At 40.6% G+C, this 18695-nt stretch overlaps 1 protein-coding gene across 1 annotated transcript in view; it reads right to left on the reverse strand.

Annotated features, from left to right (window-relative positions):
* The window catches only part of ano2b (anoctamin 2b), a gene marked incomplete at both ends in the record, with an annotated part of 81890 nt that extends 70973 nt beyond the window's left edge, over window positions 1-10917 (reverse strand). The window contains 3 exons of the mRNA XM_083935021.1: window positions 2617-2658; window positions 3982-4169; window positions 10881-10917. Of these exons, the coding sequence (XP_083791147.1) occupies window positions 2617-2658; window positions 3982-4169; window positions 10881-10917 (267 nt within the window). The remainder of the gene's footprint in view (window positions 1-2616; window positions 2659-3981; window positions 4170-10880) is intronic.
* Window positions 10918-18695: the final 7778 nt, after the last annotated feature.

Here is an 18695-nt window from a genome sequence, read left to right on the forward strand (position 1 = left end):
AGCAAGCAGTTGTGTATGTATACAAGCTAGTAGTTATGTAGCAACATCAGCATTCATTTGGAGTGTTTCTGGCCACTTGGTGAGACTTATGTCCAATAACCACTGTCTTTTAGTCCTGTTTTTGGTCTCTACCAACTTTCAGGGTAAGACAAAGACTTAGCTGCTAAATGCTTCACTATGTTCACCAGCTAGTCTCTAACTCGGTCTGCTATTTGGTGCTGATACATAGTGTATGGTGGCTTTTTATGTTTTTGTTTTTGTTCTAGAAGAGCCATCAGAGTGATATAAACTGAAACTCTCTATGAAGCTCTGTAAAGCCCATATATTCCTATATTCTATTTCTTTGTCGGTCATCACGGAAAGCGACCTCTTTTTTCATTGTTTTCACGCTGTTATTGGATCAATTGATCAAAAATACCTGCATGAAAAAAATACAGTGTCAATTGAAGGATCCTGTATGCCTGTATAGTTTGTGGGTACAATTTTTAAATGCCTCACCATTTCCCAATAGACACACAGATACAATTTGTACTGTTGAGTGTGTTAACACAAAGGCACATTTTTTTTAAATGTTTAAATGTTGTTGGGATTATTTAACTGTCATATTCAAGATAATCTCTCACAACGCTGTTGCTAGAATAGTAACACATACATTTGTCATAGCCATAAATATGTGCATGTTTGCAATAGTGGTGTTGGGAATTCTAATCTAAAGATAATTATCATTAGCTATCATCTCGTACATGATGTATACATTGGTGTAATCTAAATTCAATTTATCTGCTTCAAGTTTTTCTTAAGACATGTATTAAATACAGGATTTAACATAAAATTAAAACTCATATTGTGTAGGTAACTGACTGAGAGAGACCTTTATTTGGCTGCTGTAGCAGCTCGAATTCAGGCAGCATACAAAACGCATTTGGTGCTATGTAAGACCCAGTGCTGCTGCGGGCCTCCAGTTGGGTTGCTACTGTGGCTAAGTTACTCGTCTCCAGGCTGCCACCCTTGGCTTTCCTCCACTCCCTGTAAAGTAGTCCACCTAGCTTCTTAGCTTGTTAGCTCTTTGCACTTTTTTGGATTAGCCAGAAACAGGGCGGGTCATTCGTGTCTAGAGGGTAACCCTAGATTTGCAAAAACTCACTTTCAGACTCTCTATAAAACCTTCATTAGAGGACAATGCTTACCTTAAACGTATAAACTCAAATGATATTATACCCATTTCAATCCAGGTCTGTGTCATGGCAATGTGGGAATTGTGTTCAGATGAATTTCCCCAGTCTCAGTTTGCCCAGTCTCTGTGGTTGAAGTCCATGAGGGACGGACTATTGGAGATGGGACAGCGATGACGCAAAACAACACACTTGTAATTCAGTGGATTTTGGCACATCTCCAATGCTCCATTCCTCAGGACTTCTGCTATGGACACAGACCAAAATAGGCCAAATGCTGTACATCTGAACACAGTACCCACGTTGCAGTGACACAGACCTGGATTAATGCCTAACCTCAACCATCTAACCTTAAGCATTTGAGGTCAGTTAATCTAACCTTAAATATTACAGATCAACGCCTAAACTCAACCATCTAACCTTAACCATCCTGCAACTCTTTCTCAAATATTGGGTGACACATCTACACACAGCTGGCAGAGTCAGGCACAGCCAAGATGGCAACAGCCAGAGCCACCAGGAGCTGCCCGCTTTGATATTAATTTTGGTTCTTCAGAAACCCATGGGTGACGTCAATGAGACTACATCCATATATCATACAGTCTCTGCTTTAAATGACAGATCAGCTAAAATGAAAAGCCCCCAGGCATCCATGTTCCCCCACACAGGTTGATTTATTTACACTGATTGGACCCTCTAGGCTTGCACAGACTGTGCTTGATCGATATCTTCCTTATACCTGTTGGGTGGAACAATTTTTCTCTCTTTTTTTTTTACATAGGCTGTGTCCAAAATGACACTATATTTACTACATAATGTACCACATTTAATGTATGCTATTTTATTCTGGAATGCCAGTGTGGAATCCATGTCCTAATGTCCACAGTGCACCTGGAAGTGATTTCAGATAGGGCTATGGAGTTTGGTGAAGTCAGTGTAATGAATTGCTCTAGATTCCATGTAAATGGTGCAGTCTACTGTCAGGTGGCATACTAATATCCACTGGACGTTTTGAAAGTGCTGCTGGCTGGGGTATGGTCTTGCAGAAAGAGGCTACACCAGCTACAGTACAAAGTGGCTGCTCCATTCAAACTCCTGGAACTTTACTGAAGCTTCTCTATGAACAAGAACTACAGGCGAAATTCCCATTTGGCTCAGTCTAAAGATGCTTGAGTTGGTAGAAGTTTACACGTTCTTTGAAGGTTGTAAATCTTTTGCAGATCCCCATCTGTTTGCTGATACCATCAAATATTTTAACGTATTGTCATGTCTTATGGCGCATGTATTTGGGTCAAATAGTCTCCAAAACAACAGTAGCAGTACAGTTACAGAAACTGTTGCAGTGGGTCGTTAAAAAAAAAGGTAAGTTACTGGTTCGGCTCATTAAACTCAAGGCGCAGAGAAAAGCAACAGAGTGTCGGCGGATGGATACTGGTGTACTTACTGGGATCTTGTCTTCACTCGGGGAGATCTGCATGATGCGGCGCTTTAGAGACACACAGAGTAGAAGAAGAAGAGAGAGAGTGAAAGTTGCCGGTTTTCGCAGGAAAAAGCGGCCAGATTCATCATCACCATCATCCCCAAATGACACCTGAGGTCACTGGAGTGGAGTTAGTCCACAGTCCAGGAGAAGCGACGGCTCATGTGTACCAGGGATCATTGTTCTGATAAAGACAGATCTGTCCGGTCTCAGAGGCAGCTCGTACAGACTGAGCAGCCTGACCGATTGCTGGTGATACCCATCTATCCCACTGTGTGATCTGGAAGCTGCCTGCGCACCGCCGGCGCTTTTGGCACGGAGCATGCCACACTGTAAAAAATGCATGTCTTTATTATGTCGTTTGGTCTTGATGTTGAGTCTTGACATAAAATCGACACATCTCTGCCAAATTGGTGAACATTCAAACTATTTTCTGTGTGGTTTTACTTGTTTTTAGGAGTTTTGCATGTTTCTGCAGTAGGATGCATCTGCATCTTAAATTTCACCTGACATTAAAAAAAAAAACACCAACTCACAAGTTTATTTACAATGCAGGGTGGGACTATAGCATTTTTCCTATTCTATCATTAAAAAATGTCTGATGCTCTTAGTTAACTTTTTTTTTAATAACACGTTATGGTGGATATTTTTTGCAGTGTGGAGAGAGGGCGCAGCCTCGGTTGAGACAGCCCACTGATGTAACTTGGACATAAACCTATGTTTTCCTAACAATAACTATAATCACATATATTTGAAGCATTACATTTCCTCCTCAGTATGAACATTTTAGAAGAAATAATCAATGACACACACACACACACATACACACACACACACACACACACACACACACACACACACACACACACACACACACACACACACATACCTTGCTAACCAAAGGCTTTACAATTAATCTATTTCTAATATCCTCTCAATCCTGAAGTATTTTCCTTAAACCACCAATAGCCTTGAGCTCACATGTTCACGCTTTTCTGTCAAACTCAGGTTTTAATCGGTTGACTTCCTTCCAGATATCTCAGATACTACTTTTATTAAACATCTCGAAAAACAACTCTTGGAGAAAAGCTCCCTCCATCATTAACAGATTAAAAGTCACAAAGACATTTTAATGAGATTCTTTTCTATTTTATGCTTAGTCATAAAAATGATGCAATGCTATGCAATACATTACCCATGCAAGAAATATAACTTATTTTTGCAAGATGCTCCTCATGTGTATGAGCAGGCTTTCACCTCAAACTGGTTCCCAGAAGAGGAAAACAAGTACAATCATGCGTTACACACATGGTGTGGTCCTTTGATCACCTGGAGCAAACTCTGGGATTCCTCAGCACGGAGTTCTTCTTTATAAGGTTCAGGCTGCAGGGTGTTGTAGGACACGTGGTCCAGTCCCATCCCAGACACATCCTTGGTTAGATGATACAGGGTGTCGCTGTGGATGGAGGAAGACTCGCTGAGGACTCGCATGATGCTCCGACCATTCGTCCATGATTCTGGAAGATATTTATTTTGGAAGTTAAGTGGAATACAAATGATTAGAACTCAGGGTTCAGTATCTTGATTTTAGATAAGGGATCTTCATGCTGGGACATAATTATACAATTCTGAAAGTTTAAAGGAACTTGTTTGCCAGAAATGATGTATTGTGATAATTGTGATGTCAGTAACTATACAGTTATACAGACATGGAGGTGGTGATGGTGCACTATAGACAGTGGGTACAGTTTACGCTGAATGCTTTCCACAAGCGACCCAAAGACAGAAGTGAAACAGGGTGAATCTAGAGCCTCCTGGATGATTCAGCCCTATTGATTCAGGTGTATTTTCACATTGTGTCCTCTGCAGCTTTCTTTTGTTTATCCAGGCAAAGTCAAGCAGCTGTACTAAAACTTCCAAAGCTTGCTTCACATTTGTGTACTTGAGAATTGTCATAAAACAAGACATAAAAAGAAAAAGGTTCCTCCACCATAAAGGACTGAGACAACAACATGACCATAAATGTAATGCGCGCACATTCGGTTGAAAAGATTTGCCAGCTGTCAGTTCGCCAACACTTGCTGAAGCAACTGTTTTCTAAGGTCACTTTAAGGTTGGAAGAAAAACCTCTTGTTGCTGAATGTTAAGTTGTGACGTGTCTCTGCTGTATCTCCTTCAATAGTTTGACATCTGGGGGAGTAAGCTTTTTCACTCTCTTGTTGAGAGGTAGATGAGAAGATTGGTACTCTCAAATCTGCCCAAATGGGGCTCTAAAATGGTCTCAGGGAAGGCTCAGGGAATGGAAGTGAAAAAATATTACATAGATATCACATTAGTTATCCAAAAATCACATAGGATGGCCTAAATGAGAGTGATTTGATTAAAGAGATAGTTCAATTTTACTGTTTTTCCCACTTTCCCAGAGTCAGAAACTAATGAAGTTAAGTCAAACAGCAATATTGGCTCAGTTGTTGAGTATCTATGGGATCAAAAAACATAACAACAATTCCATAGGCATCCAGGAATTGAGTGAAACTAAGCAAGTACACTCAGGGCTTTTGTCTGACGAGAGGCCCATGGTCTCAGACTCCTGTGTTAACGCATCCAGCGGAGGCTTCAGAAGTTTGCTGCTCTTTGCTGGGAGACCCCCACATAACCCTCTTGCACAACCATCATCAGTTTTATACTCTAGTTTTAGTATGAATTTAAAAACCATGCTATAACGTCTTCGGTGAGAATTAGTGAGCTTAAGAAATGCCAGCTCGTTGTCATTCCAAGGGTGTCACATACCACTTTTATCATGGCAGTTGGTCTTCGAGAAAAGCACCCTTGAGCGATGGTATGAAACGCACCAGGCTTTCAACTGTAAACCCATCTGCGGCTGTATTACACACTCTGAAGAAGAGCTCCAGGATTAAGAGCGACAGAGTCTGCGTAGGGAAGAGGTCGGGGCTGTGGATGGGAACGCACTTATTTTAACCCTTCAGTGCATTGACAAGTGACGTCAATGGGTTCTGATGAAGCTTCTGTATGTGAAGAGTTGGGATTAGAATGGGTTGGGTAGGTGTACAGTATTTTGTTACCTTTGGACAGAGCCAGGCTAGCTGTTTCCCCCTGTTTCCAGTCTTTATGCTAAGCTAAGCTAACTGGCTGCTGGCTGTAACCTTATATTTAATGGTACTGATCCTCTCATTACACTTTAGGTAAACTACTGCTAACAATGCTCTGCACAGCACTCCTTTAGTATCCAAAATCTAGTATCTTGTTTCCCAGTGTGGTCCCCATAATAATATAATAGAGAAAAGTATGAACACATTACTGAATTTGTAGCTATGAAACTGAGCATGAGGGGGGCCTTGCTCAGAAAGCACCTTGACGTGTGGAGAGCATTACTCATCTTTCCTCACACGTTTCCCAACTAAGGGCGGAGATGTGGCACTTTCCTTGTGACGCGGTCTCACGACTTCTGGGTTTTGAGGACCAACATTTTCAGTTCCTGCTCATTGTTATTTGGAGCCACAAATATGCTAAGTGGCATTGTGAAGCTTTGTCTCACACTGTGCAAATGAATGTGTGTGTCAGTCAATCACAAACCCTGTCTCAAAGCACTTTACAAAAGGATAGACGTAGGACGTAAAGACAACTTCTCAACAATCACTCTTGAAACACAAAGAACACAATGTGATGCAAGGAAAATATTGCAAATGACAGAAAATATTGCAAATGGACTGAAAATTCCTCATTTTATTTTGCACACAGTGCAGGGAAGCAAACAGCAGCAGAGGATGACTTGTTGCTCAGCTCGTTCTTATCGAGTTGATGTGCGACGGCGACAAAAAAGACATTGCTCTATCTTTATCAATTTGATGCTGTGTTGTCAAGAATCGCAACTGATTGCCGCTTTTTGTAATAAGGTTATTGTGTGTGTGTGTGTGTGTGTGTGTGTGTGTGTGTGTGTGTGTGTGTATATGGTTATTTTAGGGATACAGACAGCTGTAGCCATAGTAACGCACCAGGCCACGTGCTGTGCTCCCATTTCAGCACCACGGACAGCTCTCTCCATTCCATTCTATCTTTCTCTCTCTTATCCACATACAGTGCAACATTTACACACACGAGCCAGTTCAAGAGGGGGGGATATTTTCATAATGTCTCTGTTGAAGCAGCAATTTCGACCTATGAGGAAAGATATTTTATGGCTTATTTTACAGTTGTGTTTCTTTTCCTTAAAGCTCACTGACAGCAGCACAGCCTGAGGTTAGAGAGGGGGGCCTGTAGCTGGAAGGTCGCCAGTTTGGATCTTGTAGGAGGGCAAATGAATGAGAAAATCCCTCATGTATAAATAAAAAACAGGGCATCAGAAAAAACATGTTGAATGTTTCTAGGTTTCAAAATAAATTAAATAATATAGAACATTTTAATTTAGAAAGATTACTCATTGAATCTTTTGGGAATATATCTCATAGAGCGGTCACAATGCTTAATCCAGCATAATTAGTGTGGGGATATGTAAAGATGAAGATTTATTTTTGCATGTATGTAGTTCTGCTCTGTTATCATATCCAATAACACATTTCCCTTCACATGGCGAGTGCCAAGCTTCCTCAGAAAGTTGCTTGATGTGATGTCAGAACATTTTTGAACTTCACACAGCCCCAGTTTCTCAGAATGACAAACAGTCCCTCTATCACAGTCTTTTCTAACGGCAAAGACAAAGGGCATCCTACAGAGAACAGCTAATGGGCAGCTGCACTGCACAAAGACTTAATGATGATGCTTTTATCACATGTTGTCTCAGCTCTGACTCGCTCTGCCAAGCTGAATACATTTTTAACCCTGTCTTAATTGACTTCATGTTATTACCATCTCAATTAAACTAAAATGCTACGTTCTGCAGCACCTGTTTTTAAAGCATTAACTGAGAATTTTGTGTGCTGAAATGTATAGATTTTTATCCATTTTTACCCCCTTCATTCAAAAAGGATTACTAACTTGGGTATATTATCTTTACTGTGCAGAATGATGTATGTGCAGAGTTTGACACTGTTTTAACATTCATTTCCTGAAGTAATATCTCTCTGCACCTTAAAGGTTCCCGGTGGAGTTTTTGACCTCTATTAGTGCTACAGTATGCAGCTGTTCTTTCTAGAAGTGGGTCCCAGTTTTGTTTGTCTCATGCACATGCACAAGGATACACACATGCTTATGACAGGGTGGATGATGTCACTTGCAAAATTATGCAAAAGAATTTGTATTATATCTTACAAATATTAAATTCAATATAACGCATTCAACAACAAATTCTGGACGTAAGTTTAGGGCAACAAAAGGTGACGGTTAAGTGTAGGCCCCAAAATTACTTGGGGCCTACATCTACCACCTCAACCTTCCTCTCTACATTTATTTTGATATACTTTGTCACCTGATTTCCTTCTTTCCTCTTGATGTTATTTCTACAGTAATAAATACAATTGTAATAGATACACTCGATGTAAACACAGCTTTGTTTGAAGCAGGGAAACTCCACCGGCACTCTAAAATCTGAATTTAACAAGTATGCGTGCAAACAGGATTTTGTGACATCACAACTAGTTTGGGAATCTGTCGTAGTTATATGGACATGTGCATTGCATAGAGGTTTTCTTTTATGACATAGAGGGAGAAGATGGCATTGTAAGAATGTTTAACAAGGTAACTGTTCCTATTTTTGCCTAGCCACCCACTTTTTCTAGAGAGGCAGGCGATGTTGATGGGGAAATATCAGGTCAACAGTAGATCTCCCATAGAAGTAGTGCATCTGCAAGCTGGGAACCTGAAGATTAACCTGTGTTTCAAGGTTTTCCAGTCATAAACCATAATTTGTGGTGTAGGTTTATGATAGTCATTTTCATGCTCTTTGTCTCAAGTCGTTGCATTAATGTTTGAAAAAAAGAAAAAAGAAATTAAAAATCAATGCAAAATACCCAATTAAGACACCCAGACTTTGAAGAACATCATATAAAAATCCATTGTAATCCAAAGATTCTGGAGATTTCCGCAAGAATTTCCTTTTTCGGCAATTGGATGGCGAGCACTTGTGTCGTGTAAACTGTTCAGAAACGTTCCTGTTGTCAGTAAACACAGGAAATCCCTCCATCTTCTGAATAACCAAGGTCTGTAGTGTTTGGTTGTCGTTTCATTAGGCTGTGATTATCCTAGAGGTCACAACAAATCATTTTATCACGTGAGGTCAAGTTTAAAAAAATGCTCTCACGACAATGAAATAGTTACTATGGTGACAACATTGCTCAGCTTTCAAGTCAGAGCCAAGTAATGTGATTCAAAGACTGCATAGGGACCACTGTATGCCGAAATACTTAAATACTTTAGAAAGGAAAATTACACAATACAATAAATAAATAAATAACACATTTGTACTGCATGATAAATACTGCATGGTTATTGCTCCAAACTGTCTGGGCAGACTCGTTGGTACCCATAGAATAATTTTTTTAAGAGTACAAGGGACCCCTCTAAAAATGGCCATGCGCTATGGCACGCCATTTCCTCGATAAAATGTGACCAAACTGTGGAGAGTTATTCGTAACAGTGGATTCAAAAAGACAAAAAGTCATCAGGGCAAGCCGATGCAAGTTAACACAAAACATATCAGTCCATAGGAAAAAAATGGATGTAGCCTCTACGTCAAGGTCCGTTCTCTCAACTTGATCCAATCACACTCGCCTATGGGAGTCGGCATCTTGTCAGCCTGGGACTCCGCCTCATTTCCTCTTACCTAAAAAGGGCATGTATGTGACGCTGGGGGAAGGGGGATACGTCCATCTGACTGACGTATACCTCTGAGGAGCAGTGAGGGCCAGGGGCTAGCTGTCACTCAAGAGGCCACGCCCCTAATTATTCATACACTTTAACCTCCAATAAAATAAAAACTAGCCTGGTACAAAAAAATTGTCATGGAGATATGACCTAAACACACAGACTAGAATGTTTTTTTGTACCAGGCCTTAAACAGGTTTAATTATGCTGTGAAAACGGCCTGTTTAACATGGGGTCAATGAGAAACTGCTCTATTATGAAACCTGCCCCTAGTGGACACTCAGAGAACTGATATTTTTGGCACTTCCTTAATGGATCAACCAGGAAGTTGCTGTGTTTGGGGCTTGTATCGGTCAAAACATTTTTTATTCCAAGCAAAGTATTTTTATGTCTCCAAGTCTGGAGGGGTCTTTTACTTTACACACAGTGATTGAAATTTCCACATGTCCTATTCTGGGCAAACACACTACGTAGAAGCCTGGCATGGATGCCAAAGCAAGGCAGTTAGAGCAACAGTTGGGATGTCATAATAGGCTATCAATCGACCATTGCCCATCAGGGTTACAATATAATAATGACTCCAGGAGGTTCGATAGTTAATCCCGCCATATCATTCCCCTGCTGAAGTCAATATTGTCTGACTGCATTATGTCAAAATGTTTCCCTTGGAGCAGCCTGAAAAAATGTTCATGCACTACAACACAAGTTGATCTAAACAGGAAAGAATGCTACATTTACCTTTACCTTTCAAAGTTTATTAGAATGTTAGCTCAGCACATTCTGCTGTTCCACTAAACCAAATGGGCCATTACTAATCAGCTTCCTCACCTCACTTACAGTAAAGAAGAGCAGCCGTCAGCCAGGCAGACTAACCCGGATTACTGCCCTGCCCGAGGGTACTGCGAGGGAGCGCATGTCTAAGATAAAGTCATCCTTAAAAACTCATTAATTCTGCTCAAATGTGGCAAATTAGTTCCTCCAGGAGACAAGCTGAGAAGAACAAGGGGACCACATTAGCACAGAGGGGTCTGAATGAATAATCGAATTAAACTACAGCAGCCTCACATGCAACTGTATACTCCGCCTGCCGTAAAGAGCTCCCTGCTGACGGCTGCCCCACGCGGCCTGCTGACACACACACACACACACACACACACACACACACACACACACACACACACACACACACACACACACACACACACACACACACACACACACACACACACACACACACACACACACACAGGCAAACAGTGGGGGGAAAAGGAAAGGGACAATAGGCGGGTTACTCTACGGTGGTCCGGTCTAGTGTGTCCTTTTTGTTGGGTGAGGATAAAGGAGGGACAGGCAGGACAGGCCACACAAAGGAGAGTCCTGCTGGGTTTCCTATAGGTTACTGTGGCACTCACCTGCACAGGTAGAGGAGGGGGATTTGCGGAGAGCCATTTCGCCTCAACTCTGAGTGACTCCAGCTGTGAGGCGCACTTCGTTTCCTTTGAGTTCCCCGTCAGTCAGTCAGTCAGTCAGTCAGTCAGTCAGTGAGCCAGCCATGCTGGTTTGCTGTCGGCAGCAGGTGAGAGGAACAACAGCAACACTCTGACTCAGTAGTGCAATCCTCAGCTCAGTAGAAGATTAGCTATAATACGCTCCTCCAAATGTCTGACTGGGATGCAGGAGCTCCACAACTCAGCTTACTGTGGACGCTTACTTAATACACTGCACACCGGGCTCATGGGTAACAGACCAGCTGGCTGATTGGGTGTTACGCAAAGGAATTACAGCCACAGAGAGACAGGCAGAGATTATTGGGCCCTCTAATTACTGTGCCTTCTGTTTAGGTTTAGCTGCAAACCTGTGGGGTCCACTTCATGGAGCTAAAGACCAAGAAAGAGGCATCCCAATGCAAATTAAAGCTATACAATGGGGATTTTCACTCAAGAAAGGGAGATAATGACAATTCACATGAGGTAGATGTGATGTGTAGATGTGACATAGGACTTTAGGTCTTCAGTGATGCCTCATCATGACGATAAAGTCAGACTGCTGTTAGCTGAAAATTATAGCATGATGAGAGAGGATGAGAGAATCTACTGGCTAGCACATAGAGGTGTGAAGTGGGTGGGGTACAGGTTACAGAAGTGTTATTCTGTATTCCTGTTCTTTAAACAATATCCCTCATTTTACTTAACATATAAACTCTATACGATATGTCAGTTATTATGTCGGTTTATGTTATGACCACCAGTTTGAATTATTTAAACATTTCATTTTGTGGTTTTGACATGGCAGACAGTTTGAAATACTCTCCAACCCGAATGACAGTCTTAGTCATAGCAGCTGTAAACAAAAGTTGGCGCCATAGTTGTTGAATTCACCCGAAATTGACCCAGATATCCAAAGAAGACTGATTGAATGTGAAGACTGCAAAATATGTTCACTCAGCAGCATGATTTCAAGCTCAGTGATTGGCTGTTTCTTGCCAAAATGCACGTTCGGGAGTTGCAGTTACCTTCACCCTCAAAGTATTCATGTAAATGCTTTTTATCAAAGAACCAGATATTAACACACATTCGGTACAAACTTGCAGAAGATCTTAGACTTGCATTTACAACACTGATTACTTTCAAATCAAAGCTAAAAACATTTAGATTATTTCCATTTTTAATATAATTTTACTTTTTCTTTTTTTTTTTTGTGGTGAGCCCACTCATGGGACCTTTTCAGGGGCCTGGCTGTTTCAACATACTTAGAATAAAGCAAGATTTTTTTTTTCTTAATGTTCAAGTGACATTTGCATATCCATAAATGTCTGCTTCACTCAAGGTATCAGTTTCACCACTTTAAGGAGAGTAATTAATGAAATAAATGATAAAATGTGCTGCAGGGTTGCTGTTCGACTTCCTCCCAGTCAAATTGCTTGGCCAACCTCCTCAGCGACTAATTGTTCTACCTGGTGGTAACTGATGCTAAATACAGATAGAGTGTGAGAGGCGGTGTCAGGTTGCACACACACAGGCAAGCACACACTACACACCGACACACATTCTCCTGATACGCCCTCTTATTCTGTCAGTAAGGGTATCTGATGTGGCACACGGGCCGACCGGCAGCGCACGCTCACACACACACACACACATACACACACACACACACACACCCAAACACACTTTCACTTTGAGTGTCCACTTACAGCGGGTACAGATATGTTCAGGGTGTTAAATATTAAAGGCTGTAATATTAACGGCTAAGTGTTGTCATCGAGGAAACCGCTAAAAGGTCAAGTTCGGACTACAGGCTGCTCAGTGGTCATGTGGTCGACCATGTTGTGTAGCTTTCTTAAATGTTGACTGTCTGGAGTCACGTTCAAAGCGAACTCAAATGAGGACGTGATTGAGAGTGTGCTCTAACAGACCCTGTGGGAAGTGTACAGTAGATGTGGGAGGACACAGGTAGGATGTGTCTCCCAAGATTAAGAGAAGAAATGTTTACTGGGAGTATTTCTGGCTCACACACATCTGCTTTATTTTTACTGTCTTTGTGTTTACTGAAGCACATTTTCAACTGGCTTCGGTCACGAAATCTAACATTCCTTTTTAGTTTTTTTAAAATGAAGCAATAACTCCTGTTGGATTTAAGTTTTTTGTGCCTCAACATATACTGACAGCAGCCATGTTTCATAATTTGATGGATTAGATTAGATTAGATTAGATTAAGGGTCCGGTGAAATTATGTGTGCGTGTCAGTTTATTCTTCATGTACATTTCTGATTTTATGATCAGTTTTACATTTGCTCTCTTAAAACACTAAAACACTTAAAACACACGTTCAACATTTTGGAATTCCATGGGTTCTATTAGATGTGAAGATCCATACCCCTCTAATGTCCATAGGATGAATGCAATGCTACAGCCAGCTGACGTTAGCCTGGCTCGGTTATAAAAATCCACTGACAGCACCACTACAACTAAAGCTCACAAATGAACAAGTGGCCGTCTAACTCATCTACGAGAGAAAAAATGGAGAGAGGCCTTTCAGGAATTAGTTTTAATTGTTCTTTCACATCAGCTAGTATTGGCCATGTTTCATGTTGTCCAGAGACAAAGACACATTATGGGAATATCTGTGAAAATGCAGACAGAGAACACAACTGATGAGTCATGACCGGGTTCCAGCACAAGTAGGGAAAAACATTATTACAGGTCGGATGCTATATCGCAACTGATGGACATGTCAGTGTAAACCAGGGCATACTTCAACACTATGGCTTCAAAACAATTCAAAATAAATTATTTGAACCCTGCTACAATGCAACACTAATCACGGCCGTCATTGCAGCCGGGCCCCGAATGCAATGGCCTATGGCGGCACTTTCTACCATGAAAAATCACCAATAAATCCTTCTAAACCAAAGCGACAAAATTTTTGTTGCACGTACAAGGAAAATGAGGCAAATGCATGAATGGAGACATTTTCAACAGCTACACAGGTTACACTGTGAATTCAAAGGCAAAGCGGTAAATCTGTATTTATGTTTATATTGAAGCCACTCAAAGGCAGCCACCATAAATAGACCTGAAGTGCATAACACCCACACATCGTAATCACATGTACATATATCAGCATTTACTTTCAAGTGTATACATAGATGTTCACACATGCATGCACAAATCTCACATTCATACATGATTTCAGTACTTGTGAGGACCGTCAAGTAGATGCCTAGCTCTTAACCTTTAGCTCTACGCATTAGCTGAACCCACAGCTCAATACGTACTTATTCACTTCAATTAACCTCAACAAGAGTCCTGACCCTGAAATAACCCCTTGGAGAAGTGCGAATAGGCTGGATGCCCTCACCCAGAAGATCTAAAAACTCAAATTGGTCATCACGAACACAGTCTCTCACACACACACACACACACACACACACAGGCAGAGTGATTTCCCCCGTTGTCTGATCTGGTTCATGTCTTCCTGGAGAGGAACCAGAGGTATTAGAGAAACAGAGCGAATCGATTCTCGACGCTCCAGTTTCCTCCCACATCAACCTCACACACCTGTCAGAGCTGAGGGCGTTATTTCATAAAAAGCTACAGTGCACGTGAAAAAATGCGGCTTCTTGAACATCAGTCAGCCCCTATTTCACAAGCTGAAGTACGCCCCTCAAAAATATTTTTGTATCAAGGATTTCAAATTATTTTCGGCCTTGGTAGTGAGTGACCCATTCTGCTTTAACACGCTACATTAGTTTTGTAATATACTGTATGTCTTAACATATATTTACACATGAATAATGACATTTGAGTGTGTCATTTGTTCTACTAAGATATTATAATTGATAGTATGTTCTATTATATGTATACTGCCCTACAAAGCCCAAGTGCAGGAACTACAAAAACATTTAAGCCAAAAAACATGGCTTTAAAGTTTGTTTACTGTCTTTAAGATTTACACATTCGACCAATCACTCCCATACATGGGGGGAAAAGGAGATCCCATCCCAAAAAAAAATTCTGGATACCATTCAACAGGCACATAATTATCTTGGGACCCTCTACTAATAAAATATAGGTGGACATAATTTAGGCCCAGTGCAAGGCTCTGGCAGCAACACAACTCTCCTGCTAACATATTTGTGCATTGTGTCCGATGATTTTCTATTGTTTTTCGTGTTGATTTGTGCTCAGCGCTTGGGTGTGGGCTCGGGAACGAGAACATTCCACATCCGGTAAGTCCTCCCATGTTCACAAGAAGATGCCACACAACCAGGAAGCAGCGATGTTCTAAAGCAATCATGTGCCACAGAGCAGCGTTCATACGAATAATATGGCGCCATTTTTTGGTACACTGTCCATACTTTAATATGTACATTAATCACTCTACTTCCGGTCCTTCTTCTATATATATATATTACCCTCTTAAATCCATACACACACATTCCTATTACACGTCTGCCCTTACTGCAAGCCTGACTCAGAAGTTGGAAGTTCACGATTTCCGATTACAAGTAAACGCAGCATAACCGGCAGTGACAGGTTCCACCTGGCAGAACCAATCGCTGTCAGCAGTGTCACTATTTACATCTTACCCGGAAATGTTGCCCCAGACACGGATATTGGAATACTGACAAGTAGAAGTGTTTTCATGGTGGGTCATATGATCAGTCAGCATTGTTTTAACTCACTCTTTGATAGATAGTAACTTAACAGACAATTAACTGGATGAAAATGTTACGGATTATAACTTTAATCATTCTTATCCAAATCAATCCTAACCTCAATACTTTCAGGCAAAAGAAATCATGTTATTAGTCATTTTGTAGTTACTGCACTAACAAATTTGGGAGAATTATGGAGGAAACCGGGAGAGTGCCTAGAATATTAGAAGGGCTGGAAGTATGCACTGAATATCCAGCATCAGTGATTTCTGTGCAAAACAGAAAACCTAACCTTCTGAATGAAGTCAAATCTAAATCTCTATCTTACCAGATAGGATATTTTTTGCTGCATTCATGAAGTGTTGGAAAGAATTTGAAAAAAAATGTTCTTGACTGGAGAGATTTGTGGGGACGCCCCCTTAAATCCGAACAATAACACTGTTAGAAAGGGCTTGCCTTGGCAAAGGTCTGCGCTATCGTAGTGCTCTTCTTGTTGTGATGTGCTTTTGAACTTTTTTTTAGATGTCTGGGGTCTGCAGAGAGAGCTGAACAGGCAGAATAAAGAAATAATGCATACTATCTCGCAAAAAAGCAAGGAAGCTCTGTGCATCTGTCTGTTTGTGTAATTTGCATTCCTTTGTAACCGTTCACCCGATCTATGTCACATTCACACAATTTGGTGCAATATCCCCAGATGGTGGCGCTAGGCTAACTATGAACTTCATGGTTTAACCTGTAACTTCTGAACGGAAAGTCTTAATGAAAATTCTTGTTTTTTCCTGGATCCTGATGAATCTTTCCATACAAGCCACGCCCACTCACATGAAGATCCATTTCTGCCATTTTGAGTTGTGTCCAAATCTGTTTTTTCGCTACTACTCCTACAAATTTAGAATAATCATCACCAAATTTGGTACCATAAAATTACTTTTTCAGATATTTGGTGTTCTGTACAGTCTTGCTATAGCTGGCCCTCAAAGTTTCCTTAAATGCTGTACATTACAAAAACATGTCATATCTCCTGAATGCTTTGTGCCATTGTAACCACACTTGATGGACATAATTTGAGTAGCCATGCCATTTGATGCTATTTGGCCAATAGGTGGTACTGTAACAGCATCTACTGTAACTATAAAGGTAAAAATCTAGGTGTGTATTTATGAACATACTTCTTATGTCTCAAGAACCGTTCATTCAATCAACTTCACACTTGGCAGGTGTACTGCCGAGGACCGAAGGGAGTGCAGTGATGTGTGAAGTCAATCGCATGAGCAGTTCTCGAGAACATTGCTAGCGGCACAAGTTCATTTTATTGTAAATCAATCTTTTAAACTGATTAGACTGATAGATTTTTAGTTTTTCTGCTAAATTACACTTATTGAATGTATATATTATTTTTCATATGATTGTTGAGGTTTTTTCCTTTTTAAATGAATACACCATACAGCGCAATCCATGGGTAATATAATCATTTCTGTGAAGGACTTGTGACTGGTTTGTGAAGGAAGTTGTCTTTATTTTTCTCCCGTAAATAAAACATTAACGAATGCATCTGCAACAGTAAGAATGCTAAAGAGAAACCGGCAACAAAGGGAGCTTCTGATATCCATTCACATTTCGCTCTATTCACTCCATCACTCTCAGGATAAGCCTCCACACAGTTCATAGGCATGTTAAAACGCTTACATTCAGCAGAGTAACAGAGTAAAGAGGCCTTAGAGCTGTGCTTATCTATCTAATCCATTTAGACCCTCAACACCCTTTACACCAAAACATATACAGCCGTTTACAACCACAAAGCACAGTGACATGAAAGAGGAAAATGTAGTATTCATGCAGTAAACTCACACCCACTCACACTTTTCTGTTCAAATAGTGCTGGAGAAGAGGGAGAGAGGAAGACGAGCAGGAGGAAGACATGGATGGGAAACTGATAAATGAACAGGGGACTTGTGGAAAATGATGTTGCCCCATCTTGTGGACAAAGTCACATATCACAGTTGATATTTAAATAAGTTTCAAATTGGGTCTGGGCCTGAATAATCCTCTTTGGAGGACTTTTTAAGATTAGCATGTAAAGATAGAAGATATGAGAGAGGGGGATGGGAAATTATTTGAACCAAGTGGAGAGCCCCCTTAACTACCAAGTCACTGTGTAGTTTGGCATCTCTGTGGTGCGTACTGCATCCAGAATTATTCATTGTGAAGCGGAAATCTGACTAGACTACAGAAGAAGGGCCTTGAAGATTTAAAGGACCCCTCTCACCCGGATCAGAGCCCATTTAATTTCCTGCCTACAGGTTCTGTCGTTTTATCTATGCTGGTGTCGTGTTCTAATGCGTTGGATTTTATTGTACCTAGTATTAGGGCTGGGCAATAATTCAATATGATCATTTATCGTCTATCCGTGGAATCGTATTGTGATGGAATCGCATATTGAGATATCATGATATACGATTACATCATCTAATAACAAGCCCACTAGCTCAGACTTCTCAGGAAATGTTATCTTAAGTAGAGTACCTGGGGGAAGTTCATTTGAAAATTGCAGTTTTGGTTTTATTGTCAAAATAATTTTATCCCCCAGATATTTACTGTCTAAACGATTTAAAAGTGTCTATTTTATATATCTTTATACCATATCATTTCTATCACGGCTGAACACTTTACGCTCTGATCCTTGAATGTCATGTTCAATTTGCACTAAAGCACTGAAAAATATTCAGTACTTTTTAATTCACACAGAAGCGTACAAAAGCAGGCTTTACCATGTTATTCATATAGACTATTTATTTATTGAATTACCATAAAACATGCTATATCGTGACATATCCTTGACCAATATTGGGAAAGAATATTATGGCTACATCGCCCAGTCCTACTAAGTATTTGTTTCAATGATTTTATGACAATTTGATTCTTTTATGGGTATGGATATTACCCTTATCTATTTTGTAATTTGTTTAATGTTTTATGTGCTTATGAGTGACTGACTTTACTATTTTAGTCTTTCTGTCTTTAAGTGAGCTCACTTACACACACTCCAATCAATCACGCTGTTGTGACA

This window comes from Echiichthys vipera, assembly GCF_963691815.1.
Source record: "Echiichthys vipera genome assembly, chromosome: 20".
Lineage (NCBI taxonomy): Eukaryota > Metazoa > Chordata > Actinopteri > Perciformes > Trachinidae > Echiichthys > Echiichthys vipera.